The following is a 19,031-nucleotide window of genomic DNA, read 5'->3' on the forward strand; positions in this document are numbered from 1 at the left end:
TTTGCCCAGCATCTGTCATACAAAGTCATTCTCAGTGGGATGCCAAACTTGTTGTAGGTCTAGAGGAGATGCTTGTTCTCCAATTATCAGGGAACAATTTTAACTGGTGGATCTGAGTAAATTAACAGGGTCTTTAGTACTCTGAAAAGGGACACAGTGGCTCAGTGGCTAAGACACTGAGATTTTCAATCAGAAGGTTGGCAGTTCAGCGGTTCAAATCCCTAGTGCCGTATAACGAAGTGAGCTCCTATTACTTCTTACCTATTACAGCTTCTGCCAACCTAGCAGTTCGAAAGCACATAAAAATGCAAGTAAAAAAAATAGGGACCACCTTGGTGGGAAGGTAACAGCATTCTCTGTGCCTTCAGCATTTAGTTATGCTGGCCACATGACTACAGAGATATCTTCAGACAGCACTGGTTCTTCGACTTAGAAATGGAGATGAGCACTGCCCGCTAGATCCGGAGACCACTAGCACGCATGTGAGGGGGAACGCACATGGGGGTCAACAAGCTCAGCATCATAGCCACTGAGCCACCATGTCCCCGTTCTGTTAATAGCCCTACAGTAAAGTAAAATTAGCTCATTTCCTGTCTGGTATATCTGGGGAGGTTGATAGTTTATTACTTCCCCTTTAATCTGTTGATTACCAGTAATAATATCTCTTCAAGCAGTTCCTTTCCCTTCTGTATCTTAAAATATTCTTCTTCATTCATGGATAGGGATCACCTTTTTCTAGGTGCAATGATCCTTGTGAGGCAGGATACAGCAAGGCCAAGAGAGAAGGAGAATCATTTTGCTGCTATAATTGCCTTCCATGTCCAGAGGGGGAAATATCAAAGGAGAAAGGTAGGAAATTTCCAAAATAATGGGACTAAGACATGAGAGTGCAGTATGGTCTATAATCCATTATATCCAACTATTATGCTCTTTTTCAGACATGGATGACTGCTTTCGGTGTCCAGAAGACCATTATCCAAACCTTTACAAAAATATCTGTATTCCAAAGCAGATCACATTTTTGTCCTATGAAGAAGCCTTGGGGACCAGTCTGACTATTCTTTCTCTTTGCTTTTTTTTAATTGCATCTTTGGTAATCACAATCTTCATGAAACATAATGACACTCCCATTGTCAAAGCCAACAACCGAAATCTCACCTATATACTCCTGCTTTCCCTACTCCTCTCTTTCCTTTGTGTCTTTCTATTTATTGGAAGACCCAATAAGGCTATGTGTCTCCTTCGACAACCGGCTTTTGGCCTCATCTTTTCTGTAGCAGTTTCTTGTGTATTGGCCAAAACGTTTGTAGTGGTTCTAGCATTCATGGCCACCAAACCTGGTTCCAGATTGAGGAAATGGGTGGGGAGTAGAATGGTTAGTTTCATTCTTCTATCTTGTTCTCTTGTTCAAATAGGTTTTTGTGCTGTGTGGCTGATAACATCCCCACCATACCCAGATTTTGATACACAGTCAATGTCTGAAGAAGTGATCATAGAATGCAGTGAAGGATCGGTCACCATGTTCTACTGTGTTTTGGGCTTTATGGGTTTTCTTGCTCTCCTTAGCTTCTCTGCTGCTTTTCTAGCCAGGAAGTTACCTGACAGCTTCAATGAAGCCAAATTCATCACCTTCAGCATGTTGGTCTTCTGCAGTGTTTGGCTGTGCTTTATTCCAACCTATCTAAGCACAAGGGGAAAATATATGCTGGCTGTGGAGATCTTCTCCATGATCTCCTCCAGTGCTGGCTTACTGGTGTGTATCTTTTTCCCCAAGTGTTTTATAATTATGATGAGACCTGAACTGAACAATAAACATCAGCTCATGAAAAGAAAGTTTTAACAAATCTTTTTGTTTACTTGATATTCTTTATAGTTACATACTGAAAAACATTTTCCCCAAAGAGCAATGTGCAGTTAGATTGGTATTCCATATTGCTTGCCCTGAGATTTGGATCAGAACAAATTGTACAAATAAACCCACAATAGCACAAATGTATTTATTGACATATATCATATACACTTCCTTTTGTAAGCGTCCTACTAGGGAAGACTGTGATGAGTCTTCTCTAGTGGCACTCAGGAATTGTATCTCTAGATTAATGGAGGGCTAGGAAAGATATGATACCAATATTTTCAATATTTGAGGGGCTTCTACAATGATGAGGGAGGGTAAACCTCCAAAGCACCAAAAGGCAAGATAAGAAACAATGGATGGAAACTAACCAAGGAGAGAAGCAACCTAGAACTATGGAGAAATTTCCTAATGTAGAGAGCAATCAACCAATGGAATAGATTGCCTTTAGAAGGTGTGGCTCCACAATCACTAGAGGCTTTCAAAAATAAACTGGACAATCATTTACCTGCAATAATATAGGGTCTTCTGCTCAATCAGGAGATTGGACTAGATTCCAAGGTTCCTTCCAACTCTATTATTCTATGTTCTTTGACTTCGGCATTGCAAGACTATCTGATTTGTTTTCTTATTCACTAATATTCAAAGCTCACTACAAATCCCTCAAAATCACAAATATTATTATAATGCCAAAGAAGACAACAAGATGAACTCAGCTACAATGGTTCTAGCAGCCAACTATGCATAGTTATCAAACAGAGCAATCCTGGTTAAGGCCAGGTTTTTCTATTGTGGATAAGTGCATTACTCTGCAGCGCTCCTGGAGGTGAAAGGTGGCTGCTCACATGGATGCTGTGACTGAACACTTCTTTTTTCAGTGCATAGTGTGGATTGGATTCCCCCGTCCTTAATTGTACCCTGTGAGGCAAGGGGCATCTATAGTCGACAAGTCTTTATTTAACCTTTGGAAAAGCTGTCCACAACATCATCCTTCAACATCTCTAGAAGGAGAACATACAGAAGAACTTAATGAAATTACCGTATTTTTCAGAGCATAAGATGCACCGGAGTATAAGATGCACCAAGGTCTTGAAGAGGAAAAAAATAAAAAATATGAGTTTTTGCACTCTGCAAAACTCCCCAAAATGGCCATTTTCCATGAAAACAGGCCATTTCCCCCCAAAAAAGGCATGAATACCCTTAAGGGAGCTTGCAGAATGCTCAGGGGAGGGGGTGAAAATGAGCAAAAAACGGCCCATTTTATATGAAAACAAATCCGTTTTTCATTTTTAAAAAGGGCATGGATAGCCTTTAGAAAGCTTATAGAGTGCTCCTGGGCGCTGGGAGGGCAAAATTGAGCAAATAATGGGCTGGTTTTTGCTCATTTCCTCCCTCCTCAGCCCCAAGGAGCTCTCTAAAAACTTCCTAGAGGCTATGCACAGCCATTTTGGTGAAGGGGGCGGGATTTCGTGAGGCAAAAAAAATGCTGTATAAGTATATAAGATGCATCCAGATTTTCATCCTGTTTTTCTGAGGGAAAAAAGTGTGTCTTATACTCCAAAAAATACAGTAAGTTAGTTCCAACTGCCATTCAAGATGGCTGCACACATGAATGAACCCCGCGGGGCAAGGGGCATCTATAGTCAGCAAGCCTTGTTACAAATTGGATTGAAACATGAAAAGACTATTACAGACAATTTTATACATTCTCATAAAATACCGGAGGAGGTAGCTAGGCCCCTGGGGGAGCCATCCCTGCAGGAAGAAGGAGGAGGCGGAGAAAATGGTGGGACAGGAAGAGAAAGAGAGGATGCTCAGGCAGGTGATTTTTTAAACTGAGGGGAATTGAAGATATATGTGCAACATCATCCTTGCAGAAATAATAAGGTCCCCACCACCACCAACATTGTTTCAAAAAGCATGAAGACATGGTTTTGCCAGCAGGCCAGAGACCCCAGGGCACTATGGAGCCCACCAAGTGGTTGGTCTGATTGCTTCCACATGGGTAAAATTATGCTTTGTCAACCATGAAAGACAAGGAAGAGCTTTTGACTATACAGGTAATCCTCACTTAGTGACTTCTTGTTCAGCAACCATTCAAAGTTACAACAGTGCTCAACAAGAAGACTTACGGCTGGTCCTTGAAGTTGTGGCTGTCGCAGTGTCCCCATAGTCACAGAATCATGATTGGGGAACTTGGCAACTGGCACAGCTTCCCACAGTCACATCACTGCCAACTGTGACCTTTACTGCCAGTTTCCAATAAGTCAAGTCAATGAGGAAACCAACCACCGCCTGATGTTGTGCTTAATGACTACACGTGAAGATCACATTTGATTTCTTTGTACAAGGTGAAATGACAATAAAGTAAACTAAAATGAAACTCTCTGCAACCCTCCTGAAGGTGCTCTGAGAGCTGTTTTCAGAGATCTGAAAGTGGCATTTGATCAAAAGATTGTGGCAAAACCCTTTTTCTTTATTACCACTGGCTCCTACAACTATAGGACCTTCTTGAGTTACAATCAGTTGCTAAATTACAGATGAAAGTTAACAGCGATATCGCCATAGCTCTAATCTGGATTCAAATAGCCAAATATAGCATTTTGATCCACACTTGTGGCTTTTTACAGCATCCTGCAGTCACGTGACCTTATTTTACTTTGTAATTTTATTTTATTATTTTATTTCATTATTATAATATTATTTTATTTCATTATATTATTATTATTATTTCATTTTTTATTTTATTATTTTAGTCTGGTGTAGACTAGTCTATTTTAGTCTATTTTGCTGAAAACATCCAGTAAACAATGGATTCGCTTAATAACCCAGACTTTCACTAAATGTCTACTGTAAAAAAGGTCATAAATGATCGCTTAATAATTGACATGACTTATAACTTATCAATAGCAGTCATACTGCATGTTAACCACTTTCTTTACTGAGAATGTTATATGAAGACACTACAACAATGGTCAAATGGTTGATTGGTGGAGAACTGATTCACTATATTCCAGCTTCTAAGAGAGTTAAACAAACTATATTCCGATTGCTATATCATTCAATTTTTAAATTAAATATATGGTTTGAGTCTGTATAAAAGCTGAGTTTTTCCTCTGTTCTTTGGCTAGTAAAACAATTGCCACTCAGCTCTATCCTTATCACGCTGCTATCTGTTTCCCAATGCAGTTTTCATAAATTACCATCATATAACATTCTATGCCAATCTGAAACAATGTGAATTCAACCACATGAGAACCAAGAAGTGCAATAAATATAATCATTTCCAAGGAATTCATGAATCTAATTGGAATAGAATGGAGTAGAGAGTGGAATGGAATGGAGTGGAGTGGAGTGGAGTGGTGTAAAGCAGAGCAGAGCAGAGCAGAGCAGAGCAGAGCAGAACAGAACAGAACAGAACAGAACAGAATAAATCTACAGTAGCTATAATCAATACTTATACATATGCCCAAAATAATCTCTATTTTGGTTTGTAGATCATTCTTTCTTGCCTCAGGGGGCGCTCAGATGTTTTGAAGATGTTTACATAGGTGACAGTGTCTCTATCATAACTGAATTAGCTTGTTTGTCTCTTCAAAATCCTATGGGTTTCCATGAAAAAGGAGGAACTGACTCAGAAGGATGTTATTTATTGTTCTCATGCTATTCCATCCCATGGATGGAAGTCCCCAAGCTTTGTGAGTTGATTTGATAGTATGCTATACTCTCTATTTCTCTTTGAGAAACATCTCAAGAAGACAGGTCAATCTGATCTACTTCAAAGATCTTGTTGCAGAGACATTTTGACAGAAAAAGAAAACACTCATGGAATATGTTAGCATTCATGGAGTTATTATTAATTGTAATGCCTCGAGTGCTGTGCAAGGATCCTAGCCTTCAGTGTGATTTTCACGAACCTCTTCCTATTCATCACACGCACCATCAGCTTGGAGAGATTAACATTGCTGGCATTATTTCTGTATTCTTTACATTTTCTAAACCCATTGATTTCAGTCAAAATCCTTCTCAGGGATTTCATGATGGACTTATGTAAGTACAACATCATTTCATTGTCACTTTCTGCATATTGCTGTTAAACCATATGATGCTTAAAGTGCTTCAGTGACAAAAGCTTCAGAAAAAGCATCTTAAACAAAATACTAGATTTTTTTATGTGAAGATATATTTTACTTCAATTTCCATGTAATTTTTTTTAAAAGGTCCAAATCTCTCTTTATATAAAACCCCCACATCTAAATATATATATAAATATAGAGGGATGTGTGACTTAATTTAGGAAGACAGTAATAGCAATAGAACTTAGACTTATATACTGCTCCACAGTGCTTTAAATCACTCTCAGAGCAGCATCGGCATATTTCCCAAATCAATTTAGGTCCTAATTTTACTTACCTTAGAAGGACGAGTCAACCTTGAGCTGGTCAGAATCAAATTCCTGGCAGTGGGCAGAGTTAGCCTGCAAAATTGCATTCCAATCATATGCCACCAGAATTCAGATTTAACTATCCCAAGATTTATTTCAGGGGGAGCACATATTTCCCATAATAACTTTTCTGATTTGACATTTCTGGTACATCAATTTAGCCATTTCATCGATATTTAAAAACTGAGGTTGAATATTAGGCCTTTCTCCTGGATTAAGAAATGCACATTCCACACATTGTGTTCTATTGAAAGATTGCAAGTACCATAAGAAGCAAACAACTCTTAATGCATTTTTAATGTTGATTTTCTTGGTTTTACAGAATATTTTTTCAGAATTACCAGCATATCCTGGCCTTAGTTTTTACTGTAAAACAGATCAATAAAAACCCCCAGATTCTACCCAATGTCACGCTGGGCTTCCACATTTTTAACAGCCACTTTAGTCCAGGCTGGACTTACTTTGCCTCAATGTTGTTGCCTTTCACTCAGGGAAAATTCATCCCTAACTATAAGTGTGGGGTCCCAAAAATTTTGGCTGCAGTCATTGCGGGACCTGACATCGCTCTTCACATGGCAACTGTATTGTGCATCTACAAAGTTCCTCAGGTAAGATATACTGAAGATATACATTACCATTGTCCTGTACCCCCCAGAAATCTGTATGCTTTTCTCCATAAAAAAAAGAGAGAATCTTGAATTTTCTAGTTATTATTTTTTGCTTGTTAGGATCACCATAGCAGCATGAATAATTGTAACTCTGAATATACATTGGGGATACTTGGTTTAGCAAGTTGTTCCCCAATTCTAAAGCTCAAATCTGAAATATTCACAATGAGACTATTTCCAGGAAAAGTGATAACTTAAGAGTGACACCTTGGTTGATATTTCAAAAAAATAGCAACTAGTATTTCATTACATAAACTCAAGGGCAGTCAAAGACTGAAATGAATATCTACATTTTAAGAGGCTCACACAGACTTTGGAATTGCATATGTTTATTTTTCTGTAGTTGACCTATGGCTCTGCTCCAGTCATGGATCAAAAGACTCAATCAATTTTCTTCCAACAAATGTTTCCAGCTGAATCGTACCAACGTAAGGGCCTCTTGCAGCTACTGCTGTATTTTAGATGGATCTGGATTGGAATTCTTGTAGTAAAGGATGAGAAAGGAGAAAAATTTCTCCGGGAGATGCTCCCCACATTTTCCGAGCATGGCATCTGCATTGAATTCATAGCAGAGTTACCAAATGTAGCTTTTTACAGTGATTTTACTGATACTATAGATGAAGGATTACATATATACCATGTTATCATGAACAGCACAGCTAATGTGATAATCGTATATGGTGAGATTCAGGCCATATCAGTTGTGAGAACTTTCCTCCAGTTTTCAGAAGTGGAGGATATACCAAGGAAGAAAAAGATTTGGCTTATAACAGCTCAGACAGATTACACTTCAATTTCCTTTCATAAATCTTGGGATATCCATTTCCTACATGGTGTTTTATCCTTTGCAGTTCACACAAAGGAGGTCCAAGATTTCCAAGAATTTATTCAAAACTTGAATCCAAACAACAACCAGCATGATTATTTTCGAAAAGAGTTTTGGGAACAGGCATTTGATTGCTCCTTTTCAAACACAAAAATGGAGAAATTTGAGAAGAAATGTACTGGACAGGAGAGGATTGAGACCCTTCCCACATCTGTGTTTGAGACACGCATGAGTGGACAGAGTTACAATATTTACAATGCAGTCCATGTTGTGGCCCATGCTTTGCAATGTCTGTATTCATCCAAATCCAGGGAAAAATTAATAGTGAAAGGAGGAAGAAAACAGTTTCACAATCAAGTATGGTGGGAGGTAAGTTTGTAGAGTAGAGCAGAAACTACAATTTTTATTCATTTATTCATTTTAGTTTGTCACTCATGTACAAGATAATAAGAATAAGAATAAACATGAATAAGAACAGAGGAAATGGGTACAAATAATGGGGACAGTAGGACGGGGATGTTAGTCATGCTGGTGACTTATGATGCCTCTACCATATCAGTACTTGCTATATGTGTCCGTAAACTCTAGCAAACAATATTAGGGATATTGACATTAAGTCTGAAAGCTGTAGAATTCAATTTAAAAAATAATTGAAGTCTTATGGGGGAAAATAACAATAAACATATACAATAAATTGATTGCAGAGGTGGGTTCCTACCAGTTCGGACCGGTTCGGCCGAGTAGGTAGTAACTCAGCCTGCCACACCCCCAAAATGGTTCTCTCAGAGGCACCATAGATGCCACAATCTTCTTTTTTGCTTCTGTGCATGCATGTGTAGTGCACATCAAGATCACATCAACTGAACATGCACGCAAAGCGCATTTCTGAACAAATTGGCAGTAGCAGCAGCCGGAACTCATCCCTGATTGGTTGGATATGTGTGTGCATCTTCCTGTATGTGGGGATATGGCTGTCTTCATAATTAATCACATTCAATTTTATGGAAACTAGTAGTCAGTACACACCTTCATCAATTCAAATATCTTTAATCTAGCTTATATAAAGTACTGATTTTCTAGTGGGATTTTTTTGACACTTACTCAGTTGCCTCTTACAGGAAAAGCTATGATCTGCTAAGAGCATAAAAACATCAAAGAGATCTCATAGTAGGAAGGTATCAGTCAGAAGAAAGGTACAAAATAATTTCTGATGTATTGGATATATCATAGAACACAGTGAAGGCAGTCATCAGCAAGTGGAGAAAATATGGCACAGCAGTTGCATTGCCAAGAGTTAGATATCCGTCCAAAATTAATTGAAGGAACAGAAGAAAACCGGCCCAAGAGGCTGTCAAGAGGCCTACAACAGCATAAATAGGAGCTGCAGGAATTTCTGGCAAGTCCTGATTGTGTTCTATAAACTCCTATATTCTTCATATATCTGAGCTGTGGGTTAGGGTCAGGGGTGAAATTCAATTTTGTTTACTACTGGTTCTGTGGCCGTGGCTTGGTGGGTGTGGCAGGGGAAGAATACTGCAAAATCTCCATTCTCTCCTTACTCCTGGGGACGTCAAGAGGTGGTATTTCTCCGAACTACTCCAAATTTCCACTACTGGTTCTCCAGAACCTGTCAGAATCTGCTGAATTTCACCCCAAGAAGGAAGGTTTTTCTTACAAAGAAAAACATTGAAGCCTGGCTACACTTACCAAAAAGACCTGCATTAGGTCCAGTGGTGGGATTCAGCCGGTTCGTACCCATTCGGGAGAACCGGTTGTTAACTTTCTAAGCAGTTTGGAGAATTAGTTGTAGCAAGAAATCTTCTTTTGTTTTTTCCCCACTTTACATGGCTAATCCTGTAAGGAAGGCAGGAAGGAAACATTCTAGCCTAATCTTTATTGCCCTGCTTGCAGAAACTGCCACTCCGGTTAACCCTTATTACATTGTAACAGCTAAGGCGAAGCACCCATCAATGTGAGTGATGTTGAATTGGTCATGCCCACCCAGTCAAATGACCACTGAGGCCCACCTACCCATCTGATCATTAGGACAGAGAACCGGTTATTAAATTATTTGAATCCTACCACTGATTAGGTCTGGCAAAAGCACATGTGAAAATATTTTGTGGTCTGATAAGACCAATGTTGAAATTTTGGCCGTAAAATTCCAAACAGAATTTCAAGCAAAAGCACAAAAAAATAACACTGTGCTGTACACAAAGGTGCAACATATCCATAGTGAAGCATGGTGGTGGTGGTAGCATTGTGCATTGGGACTGCTTTTCTTCAGGTGGAACTGGGGCTTTAGTCAAGATGGAGAGAAATATGAACCCTTCCAAATCAATCAATCTTGCCACAAAGACTTCAGGCTTCTGCTAAAATGCTGAAGTTGAAGAGGATTTTCACCTTTCAATCTGACAACGACCCAAAGCATACCTCTAAATCAGCATAATAATGGATTCATCAGAAGAACAACAAAGGTTTGAATTTTTGAATATTTAAAAAAAATCTGTGTGCTGACCTGAAGAAAGCAATGCACAGGAGATGCCCTTGCAAAATGACAGAGTTGGACTGCTTTGGAAAGGAAGAGTGGGGATAGGTTGCCGAGATTAGATGTACCATACTTATGGGTTCCTACTGCTAAAGACCGAATGCTGCCATAAACTCAAAAGGTGCTTCAACAGAACATTAGTTTAACAGTGTGTACATTTATACAACCACTTTATTATACATGTTTATTTTATCTTACCTCCCCAAAAAGGTTTCAGTTTCAGTTCAAGTGAAAAAAAAAAACCAATAAACTAAATCGTACAGTGAATATGTTATAGGAAAGATGGAGAAAAATGGAAGTGATTTATCTTAGTCTAGTATTTTTATATCTTTGGAACCCAGCAATTTAACTAAGATGATGGTTCATGAGGAGACCCAAGTGACAATAAAATTGAGTTGCTAACTGATTGAATATGATAATGGAAAGATAATTAAATAAAGGTTAAAATATATGGAATATGGACAAATATGAAACTGATATGAGGAAATTGTAAAGCAGAAGTTTATAATTCATTTTTATACATGGTAATTAAACTGAATTGCTAATTGATTGAATATGACAATAGAATAACAATTAAACATGGGTTAAAATATACAGTATGAAACATGGACATATATAGAACTTCTAAGATGATGAACAAAGTGAGATGTGTATCACTTGTTATTCTATATAGTAGATTAAGGGAATTGTAATGAACATTGAACAGTAAGGATTGCTATTTAAAGACAATTAAGGCTAACCTAAACCAAGATATGGAAAAATGGAGAGGGAACATGAAATATACTTACAATGGAAAACTATTGAGATTTAAAGACAGAATCACAAAGTGTAAGGATGCATATTTATATAAATATAATGATGAGAATAGCTGGATATTGTAAGCAGGCCTACATCTCGGCCAAAATTAGGCTGGAGATGGGGGGTGTAAAAGCACAATGACTATATAAGTATACATTTTTTTCTCTTTTAAAAAAGAAGGAGGAAGCTATATGTTAAAATTAAATATGTATATTGAAAAGGAATTATAAATACCATCAATATAAAATGGAGCTCACTCAGAAGCTGAAATATACCAAGTAAATGAGGTGAAGAGTGTGAAGTAGAGGAGAGTGGTAAAGCAAGAAGAGAAAGATAGGGGAGAAGGCAAGCGGGGGAAGAGGAGGAAAGAAATGAGGATTGGAAAGGGGAGAGAAAAGAAGGAGAAAGAAAGGGGACGTAAAGAAGAGGATGATGACAGAGGGAAGAAAGAAGATAGGAAGGGGGAGGAGAGAGGGAGAAGAAAGTGATGGATAAGGTACAAATATTGTGTATGGAGAGCAGAAGAGCAAATAATTGTTTTTGGGAGTTGATGGTAAGATGAATTGATATAAACATTTAATAATACAATATGATGTTGGCTATGTAATAGTATGTATATGGTTATATGTTATGAAAATGAAAAAATAAGAAAATTTATATATAAGTGAAATGATCTTGAGCCCACCTAGGTTAACATAACTCGATAAGGCTTATGATCATTTTCCTCTGTTTTCAATATAAGATTACATATTTAAAAATATAAGACAAGAACAAGATTTAAAAATAGCATTACTGAAAAATTATGTCTTGCTGTATGTATGTACACTGTGTATACATAGATGCATATATACATAAATAAATACATACATACATACATACATACATACGTACGTACGTACATACATACATACATACATACCTATATATATTCAGCTATGTTTTCTTTTATTATTTATGTTGCTTCTAGTATAGGATTGGAATTGCAATAATTCAAATAAACTTTAGCATGGCTAGAGCAAGTACATGGTTCTTTAGAAGTGAAAATAGTATTAAAGTTTCATAATCTTATGCATCACTTTATATATTATCTATTTATCAGAAGCCATCTAGTTTAAGTAGCTTTCACCAAAACTACAAAGTGTAGGTTTTTTGCCTTTTTATATTGCAATACTATGCTAATTTTATTTCATGTAATCTGATAAATTATCTCTTCTGCAATTTTGGAATAAATGTTATGTCATTTGATTGGTATTGGCCTACAACCAAAAAGTTTAAATTTTCTTTCTTTAAAGAGGCATCCATATAAATGTTTTGAACATATGAATATTTTTTCTCTCCCTTTATCCTGTTCTCTCTTTCTCCCTTTTTCTGTGTTGCTATATTTCAGGTTCATTCTTTTATGAGAAGTGTCAGATTCAACAACAGTGTTGGTGAAAAGATCTCCTTTGATAAAAATGGAGAATTCATTGGTGGATTTGATATTATCAACTGGATCACATTCCAAAACCAGTCCTTTCTTAGGGTCAAAGTTGGAGTGGTAGATCCCACAGCTCCAGCAGACAAGTTCTTCAATATTTTTGTAGATTCCATCACATGGCCAGTAGGCTTTAATCAGGTTAGCTGTTTGAATCTAGATTTCTCTTTCATTTATATACTATAAAATATGATTATTAATGAAAATCTCAAAGCCTCATCTCTGAATAAAGTTTGTATTAAGTAGAAATATCCTGGAAAAGGGTGAAGAGTGTGCTTACTTTTGAAATAGTTGGTATAAAACATTGTATCCTTTAATTTGGCCCTCTTAGTTATGGACTACGTTATCTCAGTCTGTTGACTTCTTTAACTAATAGGCACATAAATTGTCTTTGGAGAGTAAGGATAATAGCTTTGCAATGTCATAGATGCCAATAAAGACAGGTATTTAATAAATTATTATTTTAGACCAAGTCTAAAATATAAAGTATATGTGTGTCTATAAAGTATAAAGTATATATGGGAGGAAGAGCACACTTCCATTCTCTGTCCTTCGGCTCGTCACAAGAGACCATCCAGACAGAAACCCAATATTTTTTTACTGTTGCCTTTTTGTTACATTTGTTATATTTGTGCTGATAAATAAATAAAGGGAGACTAGTATAGATCTATTTCAAGCTATTTAGCGCTCATCAGCTAGCCATACCCTTGCTGGGAATCGAACCTGTGCTATATACCTATACCTATACCTATACCTATACCTATACCTATACCTATACCTATACCTATACCTATACATGTGTGTGTGTGTGTGTGTGTGTGTCTGTGTCTGTGTCTGTGTGTGTGTGTGTGTCTGTGTGTGTCTGTGTGTGTATGTAGGTATGTATGTATGTATGTATGAATCTATGTATAGAATTGCAATTTTACTCTACATACATACATACATACACACATATATCCATACACACACACACAAAAAAAACACATTGCTTTTATAGATTTTCATGGGTGTAGGTACGCTGGCCTTGTTGTATTCAGGTCTTTTCCCATTTAAGATTGAGATTGTCTTGGCAACATTTCGGCGTGATCTCACCTTAAGCCGAAATCACCAGCATGAGGATGGAGAGTGAGACCTCACCCGAAACATTGCCAAGACAATCTCAATCTTACACGGGAAAAGACTTGAATACAACAAGACACCCCCCCCCCCACAGACACACACACTTATATAAACAATGCTTTTTATGCTTTTGAAGAAAAAGCTGCAACCAGCATACTAGATTTCATCAGGCTAAGGATTTCAAAATTCAGAGGCTGAGAAAACAATCTTTAATTAACAGGAATTGAGTGGGAGTGGGAATTATAGTTATGAAAGGCCATAGATGCCAATAAAGATAGAAATTTAATGAATTATCACTTCAGAGCAATTCCGTCTCAAAAAGATGTCATCACTCCTTTTTATTAATCCATTTTTATTCCGTTGATTCGAAATAGCAGTATCTCTCCAAGTACTTCCTTTCCCCTCTGTTTCTTAAAATATCATTCTTCATTCATTGATAGGCATTACCTTTATCTTTGTGTAATGATCCTTGTGAGACAGGATACAGCAAGGCCAAGAAAGAAGGGGAGTTGTTTTGCTGCTATGATTGCCGTCTATGTCCAGAGGGAAAGATATCAAAGGAGAAGGGTAGGAAAATTTCAAATTTAATGGGACTAAGCCCATTATATCCTATGTATATAAGGATACAATATTGTCTATAATCAACTGTATCAATTCCATTGTGTTCTTTTTCAGACAAGGATGACTGCTCTCCATGTCCCGAAGATCAATATCCAAATCCTGGGAAAAATATGTGCATTCCAAAGCGGATCATCTTTTTGTCCCATGAAGAACCTTTGGGGATCAGTCTGACTGTTCTTTCTCTTTGCTTTTCTTTAATGACAATTTTGGTAATAATAATCTTCATGAAGCATAAAGACACTCCCATCGTCAAAGCCAACAACCGGAATCTCACCTACACTCTCTTAGTTTCCCTCCTCCTCTCTTTCCTTTGTGTGTTTCTATTTGTTGGGAGACCCAATAAGATTGTTTGTCTCCTTCGACAACCAGCTTTTGGCCTCATCTTTTCTGTGGCGGTTTCTTGTGTCTTGGCCAAAACCTTTGTTGTGGTTCTAGCATTCATGGCCACCAATCCCGGTTCTAAATTGAGGAAATGGGTTGGGGGGAGAATGATCAGTTTCATTCTATTCTCCTGCTTCCTTGTTCAAATGTGTTTTTGTGCTGCATGGCTGATAACGTCACCACCATACCCAGATTTTGATATGAAGTCATTGTCTGAAGAAGTCATTCTTGAGTGCAATGAGGAATCAATCATGTTCTACTGTGTTTTGGGCTGCATGGGTTTTCTTGCTCTCCTCAGCTTCTCTGCTGCTTTTCTAGCCAGGAAGTTACCTGACAGTTTTAATGAAGCCAAATTCATCACCTTCAGCATGTTGGTCTTCTGCAGTGTCTGGCTATGCTTTATTCCAACCTATCTAAGCACAAGGGGAAAATATATGTTGGCTGTGGAGATCTTCTCCATGATCTCCTCCAGTGCTGGATTATTGGTGTGCATCTTTCTTCCCAAGTGTTTTATCATTGTGATGAGACCTGAACTGAACAATAAACATCAGCTCATGAAAAGAAAGTTTTAAGAATGATATTCTTTATTTCTTCCTGCCTGTTGCAGATCTTCCACACTTGCACATTTAAACCAGAAACAATCTGCATTTAGATTGACCATCTATGTTGCAATTCTTATCTTGCCACTGAGATTTGGGTAGCTCATAACATTTTTCCTTTTAAAAAGCAATTAAGAAATGGGGACAGTAAAACAAATAAATAATAGCGGAATTTGATTTATTGAGATATTTCAGTATGTAATAGACATTTCTGACTAAATATTTAGATTAAATGTGAATTTTAAATCTGTTTTTTTCTGGTCCTTTTAATTCTTATGCACTCTAAAGGTAAAGTGTTCCCTATCTAGTTGTGTTGGACTTAAGGCATGGTGATAATCTATGTTCTTGGCTGAGGGAGGCAGAATTATCCGAAGATATTTTCTGTGATCATGTGACCAGCATGGCTGTATGCCAAAGGCACACAGAACACTATTATTTACCAACTCACCTTTGAACTGTTAGGTGAGGAGTAGCTGGGACACTAACCAGAACTCGCCCCACAGTGCAGTGCTTGGATCTCAAATCTGGGCTGTCAGCTTTCCAGTTGACAAGCTCAGTGTTTTTAACTGCTGAGCGATCATGTCCCCTCAACATATACACACTAGAATATGTCAAAAGAAGTGGGGATTAAATATAAATGCGACTCTCATTTAAACAGGGAAGGCCTATGAATTGAATCTGTAGCAATTGGACAGTGGGAATTCTCTTGTGCACATCATGTGCAGTGATCACCGGTGAAACATGGTCTAAACTCAAAAGACCTTTTATCGGGATATTTGTCTTCTCCTCAGTAGCAAAGGTCAATAAAATGTCTGGCACAAAAATAATTCTAGTAAATCCAAATAAATTCCACCATAAGTCCAATACATGTGAGTACCCCATAGCATCATGGTCTCTTTTTAGGAAATTCAATTAAGCAGGATAATTATGTAGAACAGTCATTGAGGAAGCCAGATTCATTTATTAACCTTTTTTAGTAAATTAACAGTTGCCATGATTCATTTAATACTGTGGCAAGAAGTGTCATAAAATGGAGCAAAACTCACTTAATAATTCTCTCAGCAACATAAATTTTGTGCTGAGTTATGGTCTAAAGTTGAGGACTACCTGTATAGGATTGACTTAACTAAGTCCTAGTGGAACTGGAAGGGGAATGAATGAAGGAGATCCCAAAACTCTGGTGGACATTAACAGAGAATAGCAGTTTTACTCCAGTTGAAACTTGGCCATCAATTCAAGATTTAAAATGAATTTCCTGATATTTTCTTGAGCTTTGAGTGTTGAGTCAGTTTTCTTCTGGTCTTCTTCTGATCAGTTGTATGATAGTTTGTCTGACGCTTTCTGGATCTGTGTGGAAACTCGTGTGCTTTTAAGCCTGCAAAGAATTCTGTTTGATTACTATAATCTCTGTTATAGTTTAGTAGTTGAAAAAAAATAGAGAAGTAGAGTTCTAAAGGATGCTGATGTAGCAAACCAAGTCAAGAAGGGAAAAAGAAAAGAAAAAGATAAAAGGAAAGAAAAAGATAAAAGAAAAATAAACGGGATGGTGTGCAGGAGTGATCTTTGATCCACTCCCAAATGGTTTGCTACAGTTTTGTCCTCTTATTCACTAATATTAAAATCACCATGCAAGCTCCCAAGAACAGTTGAATTCTTTGATAATGCCAAAAAGGACACCAAAGCCAATCCAGCACCAAACCAACCAATAACTCTCCTAGCAGCTGACTGTGCATAATTATTAACGGGAGCAAACTAGGTTAAAAGCAGTGGTGGGATTCAAGTGATTTAATAACTAGATCACTGCCCTAATGACCAGCTGGTAGGCGTAGCTGGGTGGTCATGTGATTGGGTGGAGGTGGCCAACTCAATGTCATTCACATTGAGGGGTGCCTCGCCTCACCCAGCCTCTCCTCACCATTCCCAGCCCTGGGTCACCCCTCCCAGTCACTCCTTGACATGCCTGGCCTCTCCTCAACTTATGACCACAATTCAACCCTAAATGTATGTTGCTAAGTGAAATTTTTTTTGTGAATTTGCCCCATTTCACAACTTTTCTTGCCGCATTTGTTAAGTGAATCACTGCAGTTGTTAAGTTAGTAACACAGCTGTTAAATGAATCTGGCCTCCCCATAAATTTGCTTGTCAGAAGGTTGCAAAAGGGGATCACATGATCCTGGGAGACTACAATCATCATAATTGTAAGACAGTTGTCAACCATCTGAATTTTTATCATGTGACTGTGAAGATGCTGCAACGGTCGCTTAATGTTAATAATCATCATAAGTCACTTTTTCCAGTGCCATTGTAACTTTGAATGGTCACTAAATGAAAAATTGTAAGCCAAGGATTACCAGTACAAAAATACAAATAGCTTCTTTACTTGCAAAAAAACCCAGCCCTCAATACCAATCATTAGATTAGAAATGGGGAAATACACATTGAAGATCAATGAGTCATAGCCAATATGGAAACATAAACCATTCTGTCTGAATACTTTCCTTTTCATCAGCAATACCTGCAACCCGGAGTTACAAATCAGGTAGGGTTCCAGACAGTGGTGGGTTTCATTTTTTTTAGAACCTATTCTGTAGGTGTGGCATGGCTTGGCAGTCATGTGACCGGGTGGGAGTGGCCAACTTGTAAAATGTGGAGAAACTCATTTAACAATGCTGTTACTTAGCAACCAAAATTTTGGTCTCAATTGTGATCATAAATTCTTTTTTTCTCCTTCCTTCCTTCCTTCCTTCCTTCCTTCCTTCCTTCCTTCCTTCCCTCCCTCCCTCCCTCTATCCCTCCCCCCTTCCTCCCTCCCTCCTTCCTTCCTTCCTTCTCTTTCTATCTTTGTCTGTCTCTTTTTTCTTTCCCTCTCCCTTCCTTCCATTCTTTTCTCTTGCTCTTCTTTCTCTCTCTCTCTCTCTATTGCTCCCCTCTCAGACCCACATACCTTCCAGTTGGCAAAAATTTCTGTTTTGTCATGTGGGAGGCTGGCAAAGAAGTCTCATTTTTCCTGCCACCCGCAGCGCTCTGAGGAAGGAGGCAGGGAAGCAAGCCCCGGACCTCATCTCTGCCTCCTTCCTTGAGAGCTGGCTTCTGGGATGGCCAACCTCTCCTGCCACTGCACCCTTCATTCACCTTCCACTTGGAGGCTCTGCCGGTGGTTGCCTCCCGAGAGAAGTTCAGGAGAGAAGCGCAAATGGCCCTGAGCCTTGCGTGGAGGACGCTGGACACCAGGGGAGGGGATTGCACCCACTGTTGTTGCTGCTACTGATCCCAGTAATGCAGGCTTTGGAAAGCATTAAGTTGCAGGTGCACCAATTCCAGCAGCCTTGAAACTTGCTATCCTGGAAACCCAAAGGGGACATTCTCCCAGTGGCAACTCTCTCTGGCAACTTTCTCTCTTGCCGTGCAAGAACTTCCTGCTCCAGCCTCCCCTGCCCTACTATATTAAGATCCATGCGCTTCCCATTCACGCTAGAAGCACACAGGCCACGTGATAAAGCAGGCACACAAGCCCACCCTCAATGATCTGAGGGGAGCCAGGAGGAGCCAAACTGTGCCCAGCCATCCTTACTCCCTCCTGGCTAAGGGTGGGAGCACCTGAGATGCCGCTGGGAGAATGTCCCCTTTGGGTTGCCAGGACAGCAAGTTTCAAAGCAAAACCCAGCTACTGGGATCACCTCATTTCCAGTTTGGCTGTTGGA

General features: G+C 38.5%; 2 protein-coding genes across 2 annotated transcripts in view; both read left to right on the forward strand.

Moving 5' to 3' along the window:
• Positions 1-1,840, forward strand: part of LOC148046454 (vomeronasal type-2 receptor 26-like) — a 10,007-nt gene extending 8,167 nt beyond the window's left edge. The window contains exons 3-4 of the mRNA XM_087714751.1: positions 723-849; positions 939-1,840. Coding sequence (XP_087570877.1) covers positions 723-849; positions 939-1,840 — 1,029 coding nt within the window. The remainder of the gene's footprint in view (positions 1-722; positions 850-938) is intronic.
• Positions 1,841-3,879: 2,039 nt separating this feature from the next.
• Positions 3,880-15,303, forward strand: LOC148046455 (vomeronasal type-2 receptor 26-like). The gene is made up of 7 exons (XM_087714752.1): positions 3,880-3,912; positions 6,788-6,904; positions 7,308-7,644; positions 7,816-8,159; positions 12,524-12,751; positions 14,170-14,296; positions 14,405-15,303. The coding sequence occupies exons 1-7, from the start codon at positions 3,880-3,882 to the stop codon at positions 15,301-15,303; spliced, it is 2,085 nt and encodes a 694-aa protein (XP_087570878.1).
• The last annotated feature ends 3,728 nt before the right edge of the window (positions 15,304-19,031 follow it).

This window comes from Thamnophis sirtalis, unplaced genomic scaffold (genome assembly GCF_051295495.1).
Source record: "Thamnophis sirtalis isolate CommonGarterSnake01/CBP01778 unplaced genomic scaffold, rThaSir2_p1.2 scaffold_4, whole genome shotgun sequence".
Classification (NCBI taxonomy): Eukaryota; Metazoa; Chordata; class Lepidosauria; order Squamata; family Natricidae; genus Thamnophis; species Thamnophis sirtalis.